The sequence below is a fragment of the Trachurus trachurus genome (assembly GCF_905171665.1).
Source record: "Trachurus trachurus genome assembly, chromosome: 8".
NCBI classification, from domain to species: Eukaryota; Metazoa; Chordata; class Actinopteri; order Carangiformes; family Carangidae; genus Trachurus; species Trachurus trachurus.
The window spans coordinates 8,263,795-8,288,548 of NC_139905.1; the positions used below are offsets into that span (position 1 = coordinate 8,263,795).

Sequence of the window (24,754 nt, forward strand, 5' to 3'; positions counted from 1 at the left end):
ACCAGTCAGTCGACCTATTATAGGTTATATGATGTTTTAAAGGGCTGTATCTGGGTGATGCGTTCAAGAGTCACCTGAGTTATGGTCCGACTGACACCTCAGTTTCCTTTCAGGTGACCTCTAGTGGTTGTAGTGAGTTATAACAGTGAGTCAAGTCATGTTATTTATCGTATATAGAGGGTCAGAGTCGGAGTTTGGGTGGATGGATGGGTTAAGAAAGATTTTTACACAGCGAGAGCTTTGTTTGTTTGCTGTGTAAAAACCCTTAAGTGCATGTTTATTAGCGTTACCATGACAACAAAGCTCCAGTAGACCTATGCCTGGCGTTTGTGTGCTCTCATGGGTCACATGTAGATGAATATCATGCTGTACATGGGTATAGGCTACTAGGTTGGAGGACTTAAACTTGTTTTGGCCGCTCAGGAGCGGTGGAAACATTTGGCACGTTTAACTACGGTGGCCCCCGGAGGACAAAACACATCTTACAAACAAATGTACAATCATAAAGCTTATTAAAAAAACACACAACTGGGGAATATGCACGAAGATAAGAAACAGAAACACAAAGGAAAAGACACATAAAGAGAAAACATACTCAGTTTAGTTTTTTTATGTCTGCTTGTATGTTTTTCTTTTCACATAAGCACATTTTTTGGATTTGGAGTCTGTTTCTTTAATACTGTGCTTTTGTTTCTGTATGTGTTTTGTCCATTAGAGGCCACCATACATTATACTATAGCTACACATCCAACAAACGTCTCTGTCTCTGGCTACCTGATAAATGTAAGTCCAATGTTTTCTTTGGTTTTTGGCTGTTTTCCTCTCTGCTGTAGTTTGGCGCTGGGCTGGTAACGTACTGTGGATGGTTTTCTGTCGTTTCTGATGGAAACAGCTGCCTGAATCGAGGCTACGGCGAGCGGCGAGAACCAAAACAAGAGGAAACCTAAACAACGAGCTGGCACGTGTGTCCGATAAGGCCTCACAGAGAGAGCTGGGGTGAGTCTGTCTGGGTTTTTACCATTGAACCCCTTCACCCTCTCCATCCACATGTTGCCAGATGTTGTTGTAATAATATATAAAATATTGATTAAAGCCACTTTAAGTAGACAAAACAACACGCTGGAGTTCCTGGAATGTGTTGATGATGTTACCCAGCTGGTTTCCCCCCGTACTTGACACACAGAGATAAAAACTGATATCCATCCTCTCCATCTTCTTCTCCTTCTTCTTTTTTTTTTTCTTTTTATCTAACTGAGGTTTGAAACCAAAACAACCACATTCCTTTAAAGTTTCAGCCTGTTCCTTTAAAACCACAGACACACACACACAAAAAAAACAAAGAAAAGAAAAAGAAACACAGGTCATAAAGCGAAACTACGTCGTCCACCGAGCTGACTCCACCTGCTTCAGGTTAATGGTAATCACAGTTTCAGCGTCACTTTCTTCATACGTCGTGAGGCTTTGTGAGCGTTTCTATAGCAACGTGTCGAGGTGCAAACACAATAAAGTAGCTCAAAAATAACGCAGCAGTCCTGTAATGCAATCTCAGCACCAAATGTCTCGTTATATATATATAATGTACCTTTAGAGTCCAGCATATTTGTTTTGTTTTTTGTTTTTTTTCTCTTTACATATTAAAGCATTGCTTATCATATGGCTTCAGTACAAGTGGTCTATGCATAATGTATATATTAAAACATTTTGTCAAAATCCTTCGAGAGGTTACGCAACCCGGGGGGAGTGTGTGTGTGTGTTGCGACCTCCACAGTGAAATGAAGCGATGTCGCGTTAACAGGATCTTTTTCATTCACCGCTCTCGGTCGGATGTGTGACGACAGCGACAACGCAGCGACTACACCACCTCCACGTAGTTGGCGGGGTAAAGCCCCTCCCACTCGCCGTCCTTCATCCCCCGACACCAGCCCTGATCGTCCTCATCCTCGACCTTCAGAAACTCCTCGCCTGCAGCAAGAAACACACAGGTTAGTCAAAACATATTTATTTTAAACATTATGCTCCCTGCTCTCTATTTTAAAATGACTTGTTTTTAAAAGATTGTTTTTGTAGTTAACCGTCCATTTAATAGATTAGACAGATTAGACGGGAAAACATCTGTTGATAATTTTAAAAAGCAGCTTGAAACCTATTTATGCTTGCTGTTAATTAATCCAAACTTAGATTAATATTTATTTTATGTTGCCCTTATGGTTTTATATCCTTATATTGTACTTTATTTTTTACCCCATATTCCTTTTTTTCAGTTTTTGGACTTCTGACACAGCTTTTAATGTGTAGTTTCTGTTTTTTATTGTTGTTTTATTTTGTATTTTCTCCTCATGTAAAGCTGTGTAAAAGCTGCATTTAATGTTATGAAAGGTGCAATATATAAAACGTATATAATTATTTACTACAGTATATTCTAACACCAGTAAATAGATCAATACTTGGAGCCCCAAGCATTTGAATGGTGTCGTCCCATGTGTGCGTCTACTACACAGCAAATTATTTTTTTGATTGTGATAATTTATCACTTTATTCGTCTATAAAATGTTAGAAAAATATCCATTTGGCAAGATGTCACTCATATATTCACATTTCTTTCCCACTTTTGAGAATTTGAAAGCCCTTTAATCACTGATCGATTGCTGAACAGTAGTAGCAGCAGATTAACAAATTCAGCTCGGAAAACAGAGCAATTTAGATGTATATAAACAGATTTCACACAGTAACTCGGCTACAAACTGTTTCTGTTTAACACGCATCAGTGCAGCTCAGTGGGTTGTTGTGTGTGTGTGTGTGTGTGTGTGTTTACCTGCTTTAAACGACAGCTCGTCCGTCTCCTGGCCGACGTAATCGTACAGAGCTCTGACTTTCACTCCTCCGATCATCGCACTAGACAAAATCATCACATCAGAGTAAAAACACCGACGTCCTCTGAGATAAATCGACATTTACAGAACTCATCATCATCATTCACCACCGATCTCATCTCACCTCCTCTCTATTGTTCCTTTCTTTTCCACGTCCTTCTTCCCTTTTTTGTTTTTCTTTTCCGGTTTCCATTCCTGAGAACCAAACAGATAATTAAAACAATTACCTTTAGTGGATTTTAAAAAAACATGATTTTTAAAAATAAATGAACAAATAAATGTATTATTTACCTGAAAATGAGGCCAGTCGGTGGGCATGCCAGGCCCGTGGGTGTTTTTCCACCAGCGAAGGTCTTCCTGCTCGTCGATGCCCATCAGCGTGTTGTGGAGCTCGTTGTAAACGGCCCTCACACTGAACCACAAGAAATCAAAGTTAGATTTTAATCCATCAGCTGTCACTCTTTCCGAAATACTCCCTGGAGTGGTAAATAAATGCTCCGACTCGTCAAACACAGGTGGATCCTTTTATACCTTAACACATGCTTCACATTTCAAACACAGTGTTATAGTTTCTTTTGTGGTTGTAAAACATCTCAACAATCAGACAATAAGACAGAAAAATGTTTCTGTTTTCACTGAAGTGGAGCTCGTCTGACTTTATAGTGCGTCATCATCGGTGTAATATAAAAACACAAAGAGCAGGAATATATGTTTAATGTACCATCTGGATGGTTAATGGAGTGGTCGTCGTTTCTTTCACGATTACTCTGCAATAAAAGCTTATTTAAACATCTAATTGGCACACAATCTGCCTGCAGTGCCATCCACAGCCTTTTAAATATTACCTTAAAATTAAGTAGATTAATAGAGTATATAATTTCTCTCATCTACCCAATATCCCCTTGTGGTTCCTGCAGAATCCACTGAAGTAATTGAGTCGTTGTCTCTGCTGTTATTTTCATTATTAGAGCTGAAGTGTGCCGCTGAGAAATGCTCATGTGTTGATATGTGGCGGGGGAGGGGGCTCTTAATTAGGGCGAAATTAAGTCAAATTATTGATTTTTAACACACTTGGCTCTTAACACATGCACACACACACACAAGCAGGGGAACCAGCAAATTAAACAAATCAAGGTCAAGAACCCCAGAAACACGACTGAACCAGATCTTATTATCATTCAGGTCGGATACCACATTATAAAATATTCACTATGCCGATGTTTGGTGTGGTTTTTTAGTAAATCAGCACCTCGGTGGCTGAATTTTTTATTATTTTGACCTGCTGTATCAATATATTGGACATAAAAACACACAAAATGTGTAAATATGTCGTCTGTCAGTGTCCAAATTAAACAAAAAGTGACATAAAATGTAAAGTCAGCCCTTTTGTCTGACATTGTAAGCAGCAGTAATGCTCAACATGGCTTTTTTTTTTAATGCTGCAACGTCTCATTTGGCATTAGGTCAATACAGCTGAATTCACAATGAAGCTGCTCTCATTCAGTCTAATTTCCGTTTCAGACGACAGAACAAGTATAACATAGTGAATGAAAAAGAGCTTGTTAGGAACCAGCAGATTTATGTAACTGAATCAATGTCAGACGAAATCCCCTTTCACGCCACTGATTTGTTGCTACTGTAGGTGCTTTTTGGGAGAAAAAACGGCTGAAAAGTCATGTTCATGTTTTAAAAATGCGATAATTAAAGGAGAAACTCCAACACTCGACCTGCCAACCAATGGTGTAACTAAATCGCTCAGTCACATTTGCCTTCACCTCTCGTTGTTGGTGATGTCCAGGTGTTTGTGGATGGAGAGGAAGGCCTGTTTGAGGAAGACGATCCTCTTCTTCTCCTCGTCCTGCGACTGGTCAAAGATGGACTCCATCTCCTCCATGTAGCGAGGAGCGTAGCGGTTCACCTCCTCCAGGACCTTCTCATAGCGGGAACGAACCTGCAAACGTCAACATGAAATATTATAATATATATAAGAAATATTAAAGGTTACTGTAGTGAAAAGCCTAAAACTAAAACGACTGTTTCAAAAATGTTCTTCAAAAAATCTAATAGTCATTTTATTAAGTACATCAGCCCAGTTTATCCAGTACAATACAACAATGGTTCTCAAAGTGGGGTCCGGGGACCCCCAGGGGTCCTTGAGAGGGTTCAAGGGGGTCCCCAAATTTTTCATGACATTTTACCACTTTTTTATTTTCTTTATTTTTTTGAGATTTTTATTTTTATTTTTTAAAGAAATTTTACAACTTTTTTCTAGATTTTCTTTTGAGAATTTTACCACTTTTTCTAGAATTTTTAAAAACATTTTTTTGAGAAATTTTACCACCTTTTTTCTAGATTTTTTTTTTTTTTTTTTTTTAATGTTACCCCATTTTCTAGAATTTTTCCCACTTTTTTTCTAGAAATGTTTAAACGTTTATGGAGAAATTGTATCACGTCGTTTTCCCATAAATTTCTCTACAATATTTCCAAAAATTCATGCCATTGGCCCTAATATGAATGTACATTGACTAAAAAAGAAATATTTGTATATGTCTGGTGTTTGCTTCAAATTTTTGTCCAGTGGGGGTCTAATTTGTGTCAATTTAGGGGTCCTTGATGTAAAAAAGTTTGAGAAACGCTGCAATACAACACCGAGTTAAAATGCTGTTCGTATGAAGCACTAATTATCTAATGACCTGAGACAGACGTGGAGCAGCACAAGGGATAAAGAGATAAAAGCGAAGTGTGAAAACTGTAGAGACATTCAAAAGCCAATGAAAATGTGGGTTTTAGTCTTAGAAATACACACAATTAAAAGAGCCTCAACCTCGCCCAGTGAAGTTGTCATTTCTTACTTCACACATGAATTAAATCTTCCGCACAAACAGCCATCTCCTTCCACTACACTGACTCTGTCACTTCAGTGGGCTTTTTTTCCCTCATAAAAACATTTCAAAAACCAATTTCCAGAGGATTTGGAGGCCTTCACGGTTCACGTCTATGTGATGTAGTCAGCGGTCCTGTCCCTCCCTGTCTTTGTTGCCACCAAACGACGATCTGTGGAGGAGCTACTCGTCATTAGAGACTCCACGGGACGCCTTTAATCACTGGTGAAATTCATTCGGAAGTTAAAGCTGGTGAAACAGATGGAAAACTCACTCACAGCTCCACTAACAAAAAAAAACAAATCAAAGAAAGAAGAGAGAGTGTTTTCGTACCTTCTCGGCCTCCTGCTGCGCCAGCTCCCTCTCCTCCTGGATCTTCTTTTGTTTTTCGATGGCGACGTCCGGGTTTCCCTGAGCGTGGGCCTCCCGCTCCCTGGCCAGCTGCTCCTTACGGCTCACCTTGTGGTACGCACTCCTGGCTTTATCCAGCTGTGGACGAGCCACGACACACCTTTTACTGTCGGTACCAACAGAGGTTTGTACCGTCCGCTCAGAAGCACTTCAGCCTGGAGCTCATTTTGAAAATTGACATGCACCTGAGCGATGCCCAGAATAAACTAATTTCTTAATAGCAATGCATTAGATCCCTGTGGTATGAATACTGTATATGGATCTTGAATTGGAGGCCATTTACTTAATGAGATGTTGCAGTCACTGTTTGTTTGCATCAAGTATTGATTCCCTGAGATGCTCAGATGTGTTTAACTCTATACGTCCTCTTGTCCTCGGTGGAGCTTCTCTAAAAAGTTTCGGCAAAGATTCAAGAGTCTCGCTGCCGCTTCTCAAACTGTTGTGGAAGTGGGTTTCTGGCGTTAAGGCCTCTACTCTGTTCAGGTCACTGAAGTTTCTGGGCCTCTTGGGGTGGGGGGGGAAATGTGAGTTGTGGACGTGACAGAGAAGAGCTCTGAGAAAACAAACAACAAAATGCCACGACTGCAGCAGCAGCAGCAGCAGAGGACTGGGTGTTCGGGGAGTTGTGGGAAAGAACATGATGTTTAGTTTTACTTTTAAAAAACCTTCTTTAAACAGCAACAGAACAATATTTAGGTCAGAACACGAATCTACAACGATGCAATTGAAAGATCCAACAATCGCAATTACTTCTCTTTAAACAGGAATTCATAAATAAAACAACAAAATAAGAGAAATAATTGAGAGAAACAATAACGTCCTTGTCTCCCTGAGCCTTTGTGATCGTATCACTTCAACCACTTCTTATGTTTTGATTGTGTCATCCAAAGAGAAAACTCTCAGATGACACCAAATAACTCAAATCTGTAACCATGAAATGATTAAAAAAAATATATAATAGGTTGTTGAAAACTTAAATCAACAAATTAATAAATGTTATGCCTCAACTGGGAGAGCAATTCCTGAAAGGTTAATGGAAAACAAGCAAGAATAAATAAAGATATACTAAGAAAAGAGTGTAGAAATAGGAATAAATCCAGATAATGTGAAAAGTAGTCATGAAGCTAAGGCTATTTCCCTTTCAACATTGTTAGCCAGAAAGCTAATTTTACAGTCTTGGAAATCTGAAAGTGCTCCTACATTTGAAATGTGGTTGAGAGAACTGGGAACTTGGAGAAAATCAGGTATATTATATCTGCCAAAGAGGAAATATTTTTTAAAGTCTGGCAACCTTTTTTCGATTTAATGTCTAAAAACTGAATTAGTGCTATTCTGCTGTTGTGCCATTTATTTTATACATAGCCTACTATATATCCTGTTTGTCTCATGTCAGAAGAAACTCTGTCAAAAAACCCTGTACTGTTCTGTTTAGCACCACCACCTCTTGTTAATATGTATCTATTTTTTCTGTTAAAAAAGCTATAAAAATAAATACACAAAAAAAGAAATAGGAATAAAAAAAAAGAAACTGACCTTTTTGAGTCGTTTGGCCCACGGCTTCTGAGCGCGTGCGAATCCCGTATCGATGTCCTGCGCCTCCTTGAAGCCTCCGAACAGCTTCTTGTGGAACGAGTCCTTCTGCCAGGTCCTGACCTTGTCTCCGTCTTCCGACACCAGGGAGCGACAGATGGAGGCGTGCAAGGAGGCGAGGCGGTCGGCGGAGGAGAGGAAACACTGCCAGGCCTTCATCAGAGATCCATACAGAGGACCTGAGGAGGAGGAGGAGGAGGAGGAAGAGGAGAGAGGAGGAAGAGGAAGAATAGGGAGGAGGAGGAGGAGGAGGAGGAGGAGGAGGAGGAGGAGGAGGAGGAGGAGGAGGAGGAGGAGGAGGAGGGAAGAGAGGGAGGAGAGGAGGAGGAGGAAGAAGAGGAAGAGGGAGGAGGAGGATGAGGAGAAAGAGGGAGGAGGAGGAGGAGGGAGAAGAGGAGAGAGGAGGAGGAGGAAGAAGAGGAGGAGGAAGAGGGAGGAAGGGGAAGAGGAGGAGAGAGGAGGAAGAGGAGAGAGGAAGAAGAGGAGGAGAGAGGAGGAAGAGGGAGGAGGAGGAAGAGGAAGAGGAGGAGGAAGAAGAGGAGGAGGAGGAGGAGGAGGAAGAAGAGGAGGAAGAGGGAGGATGAGGAGGAGGAAGAGGGAGGGAATGAGGAGGAGGAGGAAGAAGAGGAGAGAGGAGGAGGAGAGATGAGGAAGAGGGAGGAGGAAGAGGAGGAGGGAGGAAGAGGGAGGAGGAGAAAGAGGAGGAGGAGGAGGAGGAGGAGGAGGAGGAGGGAGGAAGAGGAGGAGTGGAGTTATATTTCATATCTTAGAAACAGGAGCAGCCTCCATTTCGATGAAGCAGTAAATCAAAGTACAAGACAGAATCAGCTCAGGGGAGTGTTGGGGGGGGGAGGGGGGGGGGGGGGGGTCAGTGACTGTACTCAGAGTACTCGACCCCAGTACTTGAGTAAGAGTACAAATACTACTGGTCAAAATTTACTACTTACTATAATTACTTTAAGGACCTTTTAACTCTTGTTTCTGAGAATTAACTCAGATAAGGCCAAAGATTTTCTGAAAGTTCCTCCGGATCATTATCAGATTCATCAGCGGATTCTTTTCTTTCTTCTCCTGATGCAGCCATTGTCGCGGTATAGTTTTGAGTTGACAAACGCAGTCGAGGGAGTGGCTACTTTGGTGGTATCCTTATGGGGAGGGATGACGTATTTCTGCTTTTACGTAGATCCCAGTGGAGAGCTGCACTGTGATAGGTTTCCTTCTTTGACAAACACAGTTTGTGTCCAATAGTATTTTAGAAAAAAAAAAAAGTGCAGACCTGAAAGTAACGAGTACTTTCAGCCTTCCTAGAAATTAAAGGGATAGTTCACCCAAAATTGAAATTGCACTCATTATCTACTCACCCTCATGTCGATTAAGGGCTGGGAGAAGTTTCAGAGTCCTCCGTGGCTTCTCTGAGTTACAGGGGGTCTCGGCGACAATTTCGCATTTCGGGGCTTCAATACCAGACGGACATTACATACGTGCAGCATGGAGGTATTTGGATGTTTTATGGTGTGTCTTTTTGTTACGAAGACAGTTGGTATCCATTTGCAACCGTTATATGGACATGCACTGCTACGCCGAGACCCCCTGTAACTCAGAGAAGCCACGGAGGACTCTGAAACTTCTCCCAGCCCTTAGTCGACATGAGGGTGAGTAGATAATGAGTGAAATTTCAATTTTGGGTGAACTATCCCTTTAAGTACATTAGTCAAGTAAATTTACTCTACTCCGTTACTGTTCACCACCACTGACTGTACTCACTGGAGTCCACCACCGGTTTCCACTTGTTGCTCCACTCGCTGAGCTGCTGGGCGTACTGCCGCTCCACCCGAGCCCTCTCCTGGAAACACGCCACGATGTCGTTGCAGGCCTGGAAAGAGTCTTCCGTCCGCTTCACCGTGCGCTGGTAGTTCCCCGGCTGCAGCGACGCCGCAAAGAGGAGAAAAGAGGAGACAAGAGGACACGGTCACACGTCGGTGACAGCAGATAAAGGCGCTCAGAGCACCAGGCGATAATAAACATCTTTGATTTGTAGAAGTGTAAGAGCAGAAAAGTGGATAAATTACATTTAGCTTTATTCGTTTTAGCAGATGCTTTCACTCACAGTGACCTACAAATTTTCCAGTGTTCAACACACAAGCTTCTCGCTCCTTCTCTGCCCAGTGTCAACATTTCAGTGGCAGAAGAAAAAGAAGAAGATGAAGAAGACGAAGAAGGAGAAGAAGAAACATCTGCTCACAGTTTATTCCTGGAACGAGCCGGTTGGACCACAAACTGAATGAGACAGAACTAATCTGGAAACTAAAGCTGAACATTAAAATAGTTCGAGTCAGCATGACATGTACTTCTACTATTACTACTATACCTATAGCATGAGTCATTTCACTACTGCTACTGTGAATAGCACCTCTGTGGATGTATTTAAAGACAGTATACAACCTCTACTAATACCGGTGCAGCTCACTTTATGTCCTGCTTTTCAAAACAAAACAGAAAGTATTATATGATAACAAATAATTTTAAAGATGTTTCTCTTCAATTTTACTCATTAATTTGTCTGTAATTTTGATTATTCACTTTGCACAAGCAGGATCACCTTTTAGTTTCTACTTTCTCCTCGTTGAAATACTACTGCAGTACTAGTACTACTGCTACTATAAGTACTGTGACGTCTTCACAGCCCATTTCCTCCTCTGTGGTCTGTGCCACAGCTAAAAGCAGAGGAATCAGTGGGATTGATGAGATTAAACAAATAGTTTGAAGATGAGGTCTGAAGACAGAAACTGACTCTCACGTCGTCTGTGCACAACGTGTGGCGTCGGACCAGATCATTCACAGAAGTATTTTAGGATTTATATACAACGGTAACACTTTATAATATAATAAGTACACACTGTTAAGCATTAGTTAAGCATTAAATACTTAATTCATAACACATGAACACTCATTAATGTACTTAAACACAGTTAAAATGTTTTACTCATCACTGATAAGCACTAACTGTGTTTATATCCTACATACTAATGAGTATTCATGCCTTATAAATGAAGAATTCAGTGTTTAGTCATGCTTAACTAATGCTTAACAGTGTGTACTTATTATTATAAAGTGTTACCATATAACTACCTCTCCACAGCCCTCGCTGCAGCCATCCCTGGTTCGATTCCCCTGTTGGCCCTTTGCTGCATGGCATTGCCGGCCCTCTCTTTGCCTCCCCATTTCCTGTCTCTATCAACTGTCTTATCAATTAAAGGCAAAAAGCCCCAAAAAATACTTACATTCATGCAAATTCTGGATTTCCATGACATGAATCTAAACAATATACTATGTGTGAGCACCAGAAATACATTTGTGAACCTTATTAGTTTAGATATGGACTCTTTTTTACATTTATATGGAAGAGTGTCGTTCATCAATCTAAAATACACCTTCTGTGCACAATTGTAATTCATTGTTTAGACCACGCACAACATCGTCTATCCGCAGTCAGCAGCTGGTTAGCTTAGCTTAGTTTAGCTGAGTCTGGGGACAGAAGGAAACACTTAGCGCTCTCTGTCCAAAGGTAATAAAAACCTGCTTTACAGCACCTGTAAATCTTACTGCTAAGCTAAGCTAACGGCCTCCTGGCTCCAGCTGCACATTCACCATTAGTGCACTCCCCACCCCCCTAAAAAATGTTGACCTGTCCCTTTAACCACTGCCCTGCTCCATTTCTACAGTGTCCCAGTAAGTTTGTGCCAGTTCGTTATCCAGAGTTGCACCGCCCGGTGAAGTGAAGTGGAGCAGGAGCAGCTAAATGAGTCACAGCCATTATTAATGTGTGGAGCTACACCTGCGTTACACAGGTCAAAATGTCGCCCATTCGTTGTTCAGCGGCCTCCTCGACATTAAACAGCCGTCTGCTCTGCTTTCTGCATTCTTTGGAGAGTTAGTCACAACCTGCAGCTTCATCTCCTCCTCTTTCTCTGCTGCTGCCGCTGCAGCCGTCTCAGGTCAAACCCCCACGTGCCACAAGTGCCACTTTTACTGGCGTTATGTTTCCTGTGGTAAACTGTACCGCCGGCGGCAGCTCGGGGTGTGGTTGGTGGCCGACGGGAGGAGGACGACGACAAGGACTAGGCCGTAAAAAGACAGACAGAGAAGGAGAAGGAGAAGAAGCAGCAGCAGAGGCAAAAAAGCTCTGAGTGTAATAACATATCTGAGGCAAGTGTGTTGTTTGTGGATGTGGAATCTGGAAATCTCTCTGCAATTTTCCTGGCAGCCGCCATCAGCTGCTGCTCAGCGCTCACTCCCCACTCCTCCCTCTGTCAGAGTCTATCTGCTGCTCGGTGACACGCTCAGACAGCTGCTTTAGAGCCTGTGACATGATGTATGTTGTCGTGTTGTGCGTTCAGTCATCTGAGGTAATGCACTTAACTGTACTCTACTGTAAACGCCGTAAAATTACCGGACTGGAGCAGAAACTCCAGGTCTCATGGTTGACGTGTGCTTGTCAAACAACAGCAGCTCCAGTCTCCACTCGCATGTCAAAGCCTCACGCCATCAATAATGTGATCGGTTACACCTGCATCAGCAGATTGAATGTCGGCCTTATGCACATGTGTATCTGATGTCTGCATGCCTGCCGTTCATACACACTAAACACATTACACACAACGCAGCACACAGCTCTGCTTCCCACACTCGCTCCGTGTTTGTGCATCAGACCTGAATCTCTGGGTTTTTACCGCTGATTGAGGAGCTCTGTGATCCTGATGGGACTCTTAATGAGCGGGTGATTAAACGCAGAGCGCAGTGGAAAAAGGTCGGTTCAGTCCTTACATGTTAAAACAGGTTGGTGCTGAGAGGAGACACAATACAACACAAATATCAAGTAGGTTTTCTACTCGTTAATCAACATGCAGGACGTCTACAACAGAATATCATGCAGTAATCTGATTATAATGATGGACATATTGTGCAATAATAGGATTATAATACTGTATATATTGTAATACTGCACATATTGTTCAGTAATCTGATTATAACACTGTACATATTGCACAATAGCATGACTATAACACTGGATCTATCGTGCATTAATCTCATTATAAAACTGGACATTGTGCAGTAATCCAATTATAATACTGTACATTATGTTGTAATCTGATTACAGTACTGTGCATAAGGTTCAGTAATCTTATTACAATACTATACCTATTGTGCAGTAATCCAATTGCAATACACTGTACATATTGTGCTGTAATCTGATTACAAAACTGGACATATTGCACAATAATCACATTATAATATGGTACATATTGTTCAGTAATCTGATTACAATACTGTGCATAGTGTGCAGTAATCCCATTGCAATAACCTGTACATATTATACTGTAATCTGATTACAGTGCTGTAAATATTGTTCAGTAGTCTGATTACAAAAGTGGACATATTGCACAATAATCAGGTTATAGTACTGTATTATACTGTACACTGTTTCATTATATTCATATATTTGGACTGTAGCACTGTAACATCACAATCACCTTCAGGGGACTGATGAAGTACTTTGATTCTGTTTCTAGTATAATTTATAAATATTGTTTTGTTTGAGCCCTCGACAGAGTTTAACCTCAGAGAGACTAAAGAGTTGATGCTTAAAGTGTTTAAAGTGTGCGAAATGTGTATTTCTATAACGATCCTGTGTGTTTTTTTCTTCACGTATGTTAAAGTGGTTAAAAATGCAGCGAGGAAAAAAAAAAAAGTGTGCAGCCCGACTGTGAAAGAGATTTATATTCACTCTGACAGGCTTCAAAGAGCCGTCGACGAGCTTTTAATGAAACACTTCAGTTTCCCTTTGACTTAATCAGAATCAACTGGAGGTGGGAGCTTCTCATCAACGCCCCCGGCTACTAACCCCCCCACATCCCACCTCCTGCCCTGTTCCTCCCTCCCTCTCCCCTTCCCCTACTTTCTTTTCTTTTCTTTTCTTTCTTTCTTTCCTCTTCCTCTGTTGTGGTTTTGCTCTGGGTCTCCTCAACTCTCGTCTGAGAATTAATCAGAAACAGCTGAGGAATCCAGCTCGAGGCCAGAGGCAGCGCTGCCAACGCTCAGCTGGACCGACCATCTCTCTCTGAGACGGATGCAAATCCACCGCTGAAGAATCAGATCGAAGATTGAGAAGGAGCCACGATAAGCCACCCACCCTACCCCCTCCCACCCCACCACCCCTCCACCCCCCGCTGGTGGAGAGGAAAATCTAATTCCACCAATATAACTGATCATATCCAGATTGTAAAGTATGTCAGAGCAGAAGGAGAGACTCACTCCTTTTTTATCTCTCCCTTATTTTATCTCTCGTGCTCTGAAACTGTTAAATTCTCAGGAGGAGTCAGCTGATGATCGGTTTTCCACATAAAAAGCCGGGGGGCTGATTTTAATCACAGGCAGGACGATGACAGCTGGATGTACGACAAACTTTGTCTCGTACTCTTGATGCTCGGTGACGTGTGTGAGGACTTTAACATTTATCACGTCACATCTTATTCTGTGTTTTATGTTTCAAGTTCGAGTCTTTTGCTTAGTGTTTTAGCTTTTTTCTCCCTCAGGAAACAATGAAAATGTATCAGCAGAAGTTATAGTGAAGGAGCTGTAGAAGGAGAAATACTAAGAGTAGTAGTATTAGAAGTAGTAGTTAGAGTTGGAGTGATATACAACTATACAATGTCATCACAATACTTTAGTCTGGATATGATATTATTGCAATTTTAAACATTTTGCTATAACCTGAGTATGAAAATGAAATATTGCGATAAAGTGCATTTCACTATTAAATTATGTCCTGAAAGGAAAAATCTGCCAACATCTGTTTTATCTAATAAGATAAAACATGAAGTATTAAATTATCACCCAATAACTACTCTACATCTGTTCAGTCCACTTTTACACTCTCTTTAGTGATTTTATGGCGATTAAAAAATGCACCATGTTTTTGAGTCAAAATTTAGTTGGGTCACTGTTTTGAAACCATTTCAGTTGTGTGACTCATCACTGCAATGGCCACAGATCCTATAGACTTGAATAAAAAAACCCAAAAGTCAAGGAAAATCAGTGTACTGAGGAACCATCAAAGAAAATTTGATTTCAGATATATATAAAATGATAAAAATAAAAATATTTGACAGATTCAATTATTTTTATTCTTTTTAAACTGGATTATCAAGCAGACAGCACAGTCATAAGAAGTGCTCATCAGTATGTGTTAGCAATTTGAATATTTCTGCACAAAATATTGCAATACTATGATATATTTGTATCAATGGCTCCACCCGCCCCTAGTAATAGTAGTAGTAGTAGGAGCAGTAGTACTAATATGTAAACTGTGATAGTTTGAAATAGAAGAAACTAGTTGAATCAGCAGCCGTTGTATTAACAGAAGGAGCAGAAATAAACACTTTAAATGCCAAATATTCACATTAATCTCCTTGTTTTAACGAACGTCCACTTTACGAGACGCTGCGCAGCATTAAACAAGAAAAGAAGAGAAATCCTGACAGATATGTTTGTCTTCATAAGATGCACAGACTCATCCGTCTGTTGCAGGTTTAAAAACAAAGTCAAGTTTTTGTTTTTTTACACTTGAAAACAGTCGAGACTTGAGAGCGGCAGCGGTCCGAGCCTGCAGAGCGCTGATCACAGGTCAAAAGGTCACAGCGGCGGCCTCGACTGTTATGTATCTGTCCATATGAATGAATGAATGGGCGCCTTGTTTACTCTGCACAATCTGCCGTAATTGCAAACCTCCTGACTGACTTTACAAACGCTAAACAGAGGAGCTGAGCTGAGCTGAGCTGAGCAGTGTAACGACAGAGCGCCGCGAGCTCGACGGCGGCCAGGAAACGGGTCCAGCTCGACAGGAGGCTGCCAAAATTACAGGAGGGGGGAAGGGAGGGTGGAGGGGGGGTGGAGAGATGAAAGTGGGGCAGCCCATTGAGGCCAACGGGACACAAAGCCAATATTAAAGTGGTAGCACACACAAATTAGATAGTGAAGCACTTTGAGTGTTTAAAACACAGAGCAGCGTCTTGTAAACAGAGTCCGCACTGTGGTTCACACACACAGTGGAAAAGTCCATTAAGAAGGAGGAGGAGGAGTGTGTGTGTGTGTGTGTGTGTGTGTTCCTGCTCTTCCATCTGTTTAAAACTGGAAGAGTCGACAAGAGTTAAAATAAAAAGAAGATTTAAACTAAAAAATAAAACGGTGACTGAGTTCAGCCTCAGGTCGTTATTCAGTCTGGGTTTGAACGAGCCATCGATATAAAAGCGAAGTGGACTCGGGGTCTGAGCCCGGTCCTGGTTCACTAACATGAGCGTTTCATGGAAAGTGTTTTTATTCACCAGCTTTTATCTTAAAGGGACAGAGGACATTTTTTTTGGAAATGTGTGTATTTGAGTTAAAGTCCCCATAAAGAGGCATTTTAAAATTAGTAAAAATGCTCAGCTATGACTATTTTTTGATTAAAATTGCTTTCCCACAAAAAAGTTGTTTAAAAAAACTCTCAAAGAGGCTAAAAACACGTCTACTATTTCTCCCTCATTGAAAAATCCAAGTTATATGAATATTCATGAGTATGCAAGCAAATGTATCATGACTTGCACACTGAGATTCAAACCCTTAAGGCAGCAATAATACCTCTTGGCCACGTAAACTACTCATACATCTAGCTGTATGAATAGATGTGAAGTGTCACCCTCACAGTGAACAACAAATGAGATGCAAAAGAAATCAACGGGATTGCTTGCGAGGGATTCTGACGTATTAATCCCGACTGGGCGCTGAAAAACTGAATCCAACTTGTTCAGACTCCGGCTTTGAAAATGTATTTTCAAATCTAAAATGCTCAGTTATGGCCTGCATTAGCGACTTAACTGCTGAAATGTCTTGTAGCAGAACCCAAACACTACATTGACATGTTCATAATTTCAAAAAATCAATATTTGGTTTAGGGGGTCTTTAAAAAAGTTGGAGCCAGTTAGCTTAGCTTAGCACAAAGACTGGAAACAGAGGGAAACAGCTAGCCTCACTGGAGGTCACAGCACCTCTAGGACTCAAACTACGGTGGCCCTGAAGGCTCAACACACTGACACAAGCAAAGCCATGAACACACCACAAATTCAGGAAATAACTTCTTCTCTTTTGACAACACATGAGCTACAGAAAGTCCAAACACAACAAAAAAGTGACGGACCAGGCTGTGGCGAGCTGAGATGTGCAATAATATCTGAATCAAGCGATGCTGATAATGATAACATACCAAATTAATTCTCTGCAGCTGGACTTTAGTTAAATTTCAGATCATCTGCTGCATCAGTAAAAATGTCATGCAAATAGTGAACATAACAAACAGCACACTGGTGATTTTTCCTTAAATAACTGGAATAATTTCCAATAAATATGTGAAATGGTTGTAAATCATGTGTCTATTTGGTTGCTTGTGCAGGTGTGACTGCCTGGTGCATTCTGGGAAATGTTTGTTTAAATAACACTTGAGTCTTGTCCTCCACCACATGACCTTCCTCTAAAACTATGACATTTCAATTTATACTGTGTACTTTGGTTTCTGTGGAAATTCAACAAACTCAACACCACATCTCTGTCTTCCATCCTCAGACCACTCCTGTCGTGTGTCTGTTGCCACGATTACACAACTCTAAGATAACGAATCGCCTCCTTAGTTAACCTTTGACCTCAACTTCCTGTCGTCCACCACACAGCCTCCGTCTAAAACTACGATACTTCATTGTTTACACTTTTTTTTTTTGTGTGTGTGTGTGTAGAGATCAGAGACAGAGGATTAAAATTCACCCACCAGAATATTTTTGTGTAATAAAAACAGAGTTAGAGGTTAAAGTCAAAGGCCGTTTCCCAGCAGAGACTCCGCTAATAAAACAACCAGCCACAGTCGAACCAGAGCGAAACACTAATGTTGCACTAAAAATTGAAAAAAACCAAACCTAATGAGCCGGAGGCGCTAACGAAGACGTCACATTTAGAAAAATTAAAGCTTGGCCTCGTTCACACTGATATAATAATACGTCTTGTTTCTAAGAAGCTGTTGTGCATCAAAGGCACACACACACACACACACACACACACACACACACACACACTCTTACCATCCAGAAGCTGCGGTTGTTGACATCTTCAGGGCTGGTTTCTGACGGCAGCGTCGACATCCTGTTCTCTGAGACAAGACACAGAAGAAGATCAGTTCAGACTGGTGTCACTGGTTTTATGGCAAGGCAATTTTATTTGTATAGCCCATTTTTACAAACAGTTTGTCTCAAAGGGTTTTACATGGCATCATAACAAGTTAACAACATCCTCTGCTCTTAGACCCTCACATCGACTGAGGAAAAACTCCTGGAAAAACGCTTTTAAAGGTGTTCAGAAAAGAACATTGATTTTGAGCCCACTATGGGTCCTAAAATTAGTGTAATCACTCTTCTATCAGACAATGGAGCCCAAACTTTGCGCAAAATTTTATTTTCGAGTAAATCTGGGGGAAGTGGGGTAGTTTGTTTTCGCATTGGATAATGCAGGCGCACAAATTATGCTCACGATTCATCAGCCAATGATATTAGATCCGTCATCTGTCAATTAAAAGTCCAATCTCCTCCTTCAGATCCCTGCGGTCCATCACTTAGCCTCGCTAGCTCAGTTGGAAGAATGAACTCAAAATATACAAAAAAATCCTTGTACTAGCCTACATGACAAACAAAAATGCCCAGAGACTCTTTTCTTTATTGGATTGATTTACCCTTCTTGAATAAGACCCGCCTCACATTGTTATTCTCTTTTCTTTTTCTTTTCATTGGCTTGCTAGCTGATTCAACATGTTCAATGTCACAAATGTGCCTTAAATGTTTGTAATTTGTCGTAAGCTATAACGTAGCAAGCCTACTAGCTAACAGTTAGTTACGTTAGCTAAACACACACACATACACACACCGAGCTTGGTCCCGCCCCAAACATTGAATATGCTTGATAACGACCAATCAAATTCGTTTTCCTTACTCAGGTCAACTCGTGCGGCAACTCGTGGAAACGGCCATTTCTGAACATCTTTAACAGGGAAGAATTGGAGAAACCTCAGGGTGAGCAACATGTCTCTGTTACAACAGCATCAATCAACTAAAACCTGCCATCAAATCAATCAATCAATCAATCAATCAATCAATCAATCAATCAATCAATCAATCAATCAATCAATCAATCAGTCAAATTACAGCCTTTATTCTGACGTCATTATCAAATCCACCACTCGGCCCACGTGTCCATTAAAGAGTCCATCTCCTCTAACAGGGCATCAGACGTCACATGACCTGCGGTGACCTCTCATCGACTCACTAATGGAGCCAGTGGATTTAAAAGTGGAGTATTTCTTTTTTTAATACGACTGAACAGTGAACGTTTGGGTCGATTTGGTTTAGGATCAAACCTCTGTGGACTTTTTTTTTTATCCTTTACTTCCATTTACTCTGCTCAAGACACTTTTACTTAGAGCTGCTTTTTACATCAAATCATTAGAGTCTGTTTTAATAAAAAATCCTCTACAGTCTTTTCTCTTTTATTGTCAAATATGTTTTACAGATAAAAATAAAAAGAATAAGAATAAAGAATAAAAATATATAAGTACCCAATGTAGGACAAGAAAACACGGCCTTCATTTTTATAAGGAGGAAAAAAAACAACAAAAAATAAAGAAAAATCCACAAACAGTGTCCAACATTAATAAATAAAACAGAAAAATACTCTCTTAATCAGAATCAGATCGATCCCCAGGGTGAAATTAGGTAACAGCTGCTCCAAGAACGGAGAGAATATCAAGACGATTCAAGATAAAGATGCAGATAACTAATATCCAGGGCTGCAGCACAATTAATCATAAACTGATCAAAATCACAAATATGACCAAGTGCAACATCTAAATCACAGGAGCTGCAATTTTTCTTCTGATAAAGGTTAAATGTGTCACAACGTCATTGTGCATCGTCAGCACCATAAGTGTTTGTTGCTACGGAGACGCCCTGGAAACATGGTTGTTTCGTACAAAACCAACAAACATCCCATCATCAGTTTTATAGTGAAATCACAGTATCTGTCCGTACAATTGTTTCCATCAATGCACTGTGCAGCGCTGATAAACTAATATAAATAAACAAGATAAATATTTAATAAAATATAATAAAAAGTGTCTGTAAACCCATAATAAATGAATAAATAAAGAAGTTATGGAGGTTATATACTATAAAAGCTTTAAAGTCGGTCTAATACAGTTTAATGGCCACAGACAGGAACGACTTCCTGTTGCTCTTAATGAACTCCTAATAAACAGATGACGTCACATCTCTGCTCCTCGGAGGAAACTTTGTTTATTCAAAGTGGGAACGTGGGAGTTTTATTCTTTTTCTACTTCTTCTTTATCTCCTTTCTTAGTGTCTGCACCATCATCATCTTCCTCTTCTTCTTCCTATTTTTCTATATTTTCCCTGACCTGAGGCTCTATAGCTCTAAGACGACACTGTTCAGTCCAGATGTGCAGATGCAGCAGCTGTAACATCTGTCTGACTGAGCCTCTCTCTGTAAACAGGTGAGACTGTCTGAACCCGGAGACCTACTGTACAGTAAGTCGCCGTGACGACACCGGCGAAAGAGGAGGGGGAGGACCGTGTCGTCTGAAACATGAGCCGTCCTAAAATAAACAGAGGCTAAAGGTCGACGACGCTCGTCCCCTCGTCCACTCCCACTGTCCTCCCAGAGCTCATCTCTCTGCTTTTATATCATAATTATTGTTATTATAAGACGACGAAACACCTGCAGAGGCTTCAGCTCACGTGTCGGGACGTCACCGAGACACATGAACTCATCTAACAGCTTCTTTTTTATTCTTTATCCTTCTTCTTTATCCTTCTTCTTTCTGCTCTTTTGGTTTCATTTCTAAGGAAGAAACTTTTCCAGTTGGATCTTTCAGCAGCAGCAGCAGCAGCAGCAGCAGCAGTTTGTTTTGCCCTCTGGTGTTTTTCTGCCCGAGCCTGAACTAACTCCGCCCAAACGGAGCCAGCCCTTCGTCCTCCTCCTCCTCCTCCTCCTCCCTGCAGCGGCTCCGTCAGCCGACTGACTCACAATTAGATTCAACGGTTTCCCTCCGCATCACACTCACGGGGCGTCACATGCTCCACAGACAGAGACAGAGAGAGACAGAGAGACAGAGAGAGAGAGAGAGGCCTATAGCTGGATCTTCCTCCTTCCTGTCATCTTTTTTTTAATTATTATTATTTGTATTTAACCTTTATATATCCAGGAAGGATCCATTGAGATTCAACAATCTCTTTTCCAAGTATGTCCTGCATGGTCAGTAAGAGCAGCATTACAAAACAATCAATCGAAACAAGCGAGAACATACATAGCAAGAGCAAGGTAGCAAAAAGACAATGATAGTTAAAGCAGAAGTACAGTAAGCGATCCGGTCGTTTTGGCTAACTTCCTGTCAGCTGATGGAGTTAGCAGTCCCCGCCCTCGTCCCTACGTCACCACATTCACGCGCATCCCTTGGCTGCACACACAGAGAGGACCACCCCTTTATGCCGTTCTCTCTCCTCATTGGATAAAGGTTGTGGGAGACAAGGAAAGTTTTCTCCTCGGCTTACAGCAGAGCAGAGTGACTGAGAGACCCGTGTTTCGTTCGGACCAAACACTCTATATAAGTGATTGCTGTCGGAAGATATAACTATTTAAGACTTATATTAACACAAATATTCCGCTTACTTCTGCTTTAATACAATAAAAGAGACCTTAAAAGTGCAACACAATTTGAAAGCTAAGAGTCACAGGTGCAACTGGTGACTAATAGTTCAGAGAGAGATTTTTTTTAAAGCCAGAAAGAGGGATCTCTGCTGCTGCTGCTGCTGCTGCTGCTGCTACTGAGGATTCCCATTCCCAAGTTCAAACGACCACAAAGATGTGCAGTAGGTCGCAAAAAATAATGAATCGCCTCCATTTTTGACCTTTGGCCTCCACTTCCTGCCCCGTCTCCCAGCTGAGCAGCTCTTCCTCTCTGCTCTGTGGGGGGGTTGAGGGGGTTGGGGAGCTCCTGACTGACCCTCGCTGCCTTCTTTTAACATATGTTGATGCTGAACAGATGAAGAATAACCCTGAGCTCTGATCCACTCACACACGCCTCTCTGCTGTGAAATAATAAAAATGTGATTTCATCCTCGTTATATGAGCGTCTTGTTCACAGCTCCACATCCACAGGAATCAATTTGACGCTTCGTCGGCCTTTAAATATGAAACCACGACTTCTTTTTTTTTTTTTCTTACTTATTGAAACGAGGAGCCAAAACCCTGAGAACGAGCCGAGGCCTTAGAAATAAAGATGAAAACGTGCAGACGGATTCTTATCGTGCTCAATTACTTTAACTGAGCTGCAAAAGTTGAAAGTTAAGATGTAAAATTTGCAGTTTATATATTTATATAATATATATTTTTATATATAAGAGTCAGAGTCGACTGAAACTCACCACCTTCAGGCTCAGATCTGATCCCAGCATGGGTCCTCCACACTTTTTCTAATCTGTTTCTGCTGCTACAACGTCAGACAGGAAATGTGTCTCCTAGTGACCCACTAACTGCATCACTTCACAGTTTCCACTTTCTAAACCAAAAAAACTTTATTTAAAAAAAAAAGAAAAAGTTAAAGTTAACAAAAACCAGATCGACCTGATGAAGCTGCTTTGGGTTTTTTAATAAAAGCTTCCAACCAAACTCCTTCACCCCAGGATCCTGCACGCACTCTGGCACAACTCTCTCACTCCTCCTCCTCCTCCCCCCTGCCCCCGTTTCATCTGTCACACATAACTCAACACACACACACACACACACACACACACATGCATTGCATTGCATAGAAGAAAAATATAGCAACAAATGAACACGGAGCAGAAATAGGAGCTCGATCGCTCCATCAGATCTGTGGACGAGCAACAAGTCTCTTACCTCTCTGAGTGTTGGGGCCCTCTCCCTCTTTCCCTCTCTCTCTTTCTCCTTTTTGGTTTCCCTCCTTTGTTTCTCCGGTTCGACCTCTCTCTCTCTCTCTCTCTCTCTCTCCTCTCCCGTCTCTCACACTCCCCTCCTTCCTCACTTGTCTTCCTCGCCCTCTTCGACTTTAGGTTTTTCCACTCGTTCAGGACAACACTGCTGCTGCTGCTGCTGCCGCTGCTGCTCTTCCCCCTTTCTTTGGCCCACTGTTTGTGTCAGATGAGTTGGCTTCTTTTTTCCCTCCCTCTCTCTCTCTCTCCCTCCCTCTCTCTCTCTCTCCTACTCTCCTACTCTCTCTCTCTCTCTCTCTCTGAAACAGCTGCAGGAAATTTACTCTCTTGTTCTTTGTGCTTCACCACTCGTCCTCTCTTCCATTCACCTCCCTCAGAGCGGCGGCGACTGCGGCGTTAGTAAAGTTTTTTCCCTTTGTGCACACGTCTACATGAGTCAGATTATACCTGAGAAACCCACACCAGACGCCAGTGTGTGTGTGTGTGTGTGTGTGTGTGTGTGTGTGTGTGTGTGTGTGTGTGTGTGTGTGTGTTAATGGGCCTGTTTACTAGTGTTTTACAAAGCAGCATGACCAGATAAGGAAACTTCGTCCCTCTGCGTTCGTCCCCAAACCCCCTACAACATTTCCCTCAGGATAGTTTGGTGCAGGCCTGTCTCCACAGCTGGAAGGCACATCCGGTGTGTGTGTGTGTGTCTCTGTGTGTGTTTATGTGTGTGTGTTTAAGCAGAGCTGCTTTGAAGACACACAGAAAGAGAGAGAGGCCCCTGCAGAAGAGGATTTACTCACTTACAGTATGCTGCTGGGTGACATAAGACCTCGTGTTATGCCGGACTCGCAGCGAGACGTCGTCCTGTCAGGACTTGTTAAAGGTTGCTCCACTCACACCGACTCAAACAAACCTGCTCTTAGCAAACTGTAACTGTACCTTAGTCATCTTCTCAGTAATCACACGTTGAGACGCAGGGAGGCATCAGATCATGACGAGCTCCTGTAATTAAAGACATAACAGAGACAGAGGATGTCAACAGGAGTGTGAGTGACACACACACACAGGATTTTATCCAACAAACTGAGACGTCCGAGTGTTTCAGTGAGTTTACAATTCATATTTAAGCCCCATTCTTATTGAAGTTGTGTAGGGTGAAGTCAGGTAAATTGGGCCACTTTTTGGTAAACGATTAATAAGACCATCAAAAACGCTATGCATGAAATCCATTGATATTTTTAAAAATCGACATAGGTCTCTTAAATGTTTCTGTGTGAAAAAAAAATTAAAAAGTATAATTATTTTGGAATTATGAGAGTTAAAGTATCGGGATATTCCCTCTCGAGGTACGATGAAGGTTCAGGTAAAATGGGCCAGCTGTTCAGTTAAATTGGGCCAAGAGAGAACAACACAGTAATTTTAGCAGAAATCATTAAAATTTTAATAATTAATTGACACTACTACTAAACTACAACACTAAACTTAACATTAACAGTGAATACATAAGAGGTTGAAGACATTTTTTAATCTTAAAATGCATTTTAAAATTGCATGATCATGTTGTTGCTATGCTCTTTGTTAACTGACTATGTTATAGGCTCTTTTACTGTGTGTGTATGTGTGTGTGTGTGGCATTATAGGTGCCATTTTTTCCCCCACAGTGCTAATGGCACCATGAGTGGCACTGACCAACCTTGGATATATATCTAACTTTGAACATGTTTTGCACCCTCAATTTCTGTGTAACTTCAGTGTAAGACTGTGTTTTGTATGTGGCCCATTTTAGCTGAAATGCATGGCTCAATTTACCATGATGCATTAAGGTAAATTGAGCCACCCACAAAAAATGCATTTAAATTAAAAATAAGTAAGCTTAGCAAGAATTTTGCATTCTATCCAATGGGGGGAATCACAATGT

The 24,754-nt window shown here is 41.4% G+C and overlaps 1 protein-coding gene across 3 annotated transcripts; it reads right to left on the reverse strand.

Moving 5' to 3' along the window:
- Positions 1–599: 599 nt before the first annotated feature.
- LOC310990421 (protein kinase C and casein kinase substrate in neurons protein 1) lies at positions 600–22,864 on the reverse strand. Of its 3 annotated transcripts, XM_083977769.1 has the most exons (11): positions 22,796–22,818; positions 22,321–22,454; positions 17,914–17,981; positions 9,518–9,674; positions 7,697–7,932; positions 6,086–6,241; positions 4,646–4,821; positions 3,162–3,282; positions 2,995–3,065; positions 2,813–2,892; positions 600–1,962 (listed from the first exon to the last, which is right to left on the reverse strand). In XM_083977769.1, exons 3-11 carry the CDS (start codon positions 17,971–17,973, stop codon positions 1,853–1,855), a joined length of 1,167 nt encoding a protein of 388 aa, XP_083833895.1. In that variant the 5' UTR covers positions 17,974–17,981; positions 22,321–22,454; positions 22,796–22,818; the 3' UTR covers positions 600–1,852. The 3 variants fall into 3 exon arrangements, with proteins under 3 accessions (XP_083833895.1, XP_083833894.1, XP_083833896.1); XM_083977768.1 differs by lacking the exon at positions 22,321–22,454 and having other exon boundaries at positions 22,796–22,864; XM_083977770.1 differs by lacking the exons at positions 22,321–22,454; positions 22,796–22,818 and adding an exon at positions 20,615–20,875.
- Between the last annotated feature and the right edge of the window lie 1,890 nt (positions 22,865–24,754).

Bases quoted from the DNA above. Each gene is read 5' to 3' on its own strand.
- LOC310990421 (XM_083977768.1), bottom strand. From the start codon at position 17,973: ATGTCGACGCTGCCGTCAGAAACCAGCCCTGAAGATGTCAACAACCGC. The intron at 4,822-6,085 runs GTACGAAAACAC...TGACGTTTGCAG, and splicing joins CGCAGCAGGAGGCCGAGAAG to GTTCGTTCCCGCTATGAGAA. The intron at 1,963-2,812 runs GTAAACACACAC...TTCTTGCTGCAG, and splicing joins CGAGCTGTCGTTTAAAGCAG to GCGAGGAGTTTCTGAAGGTC.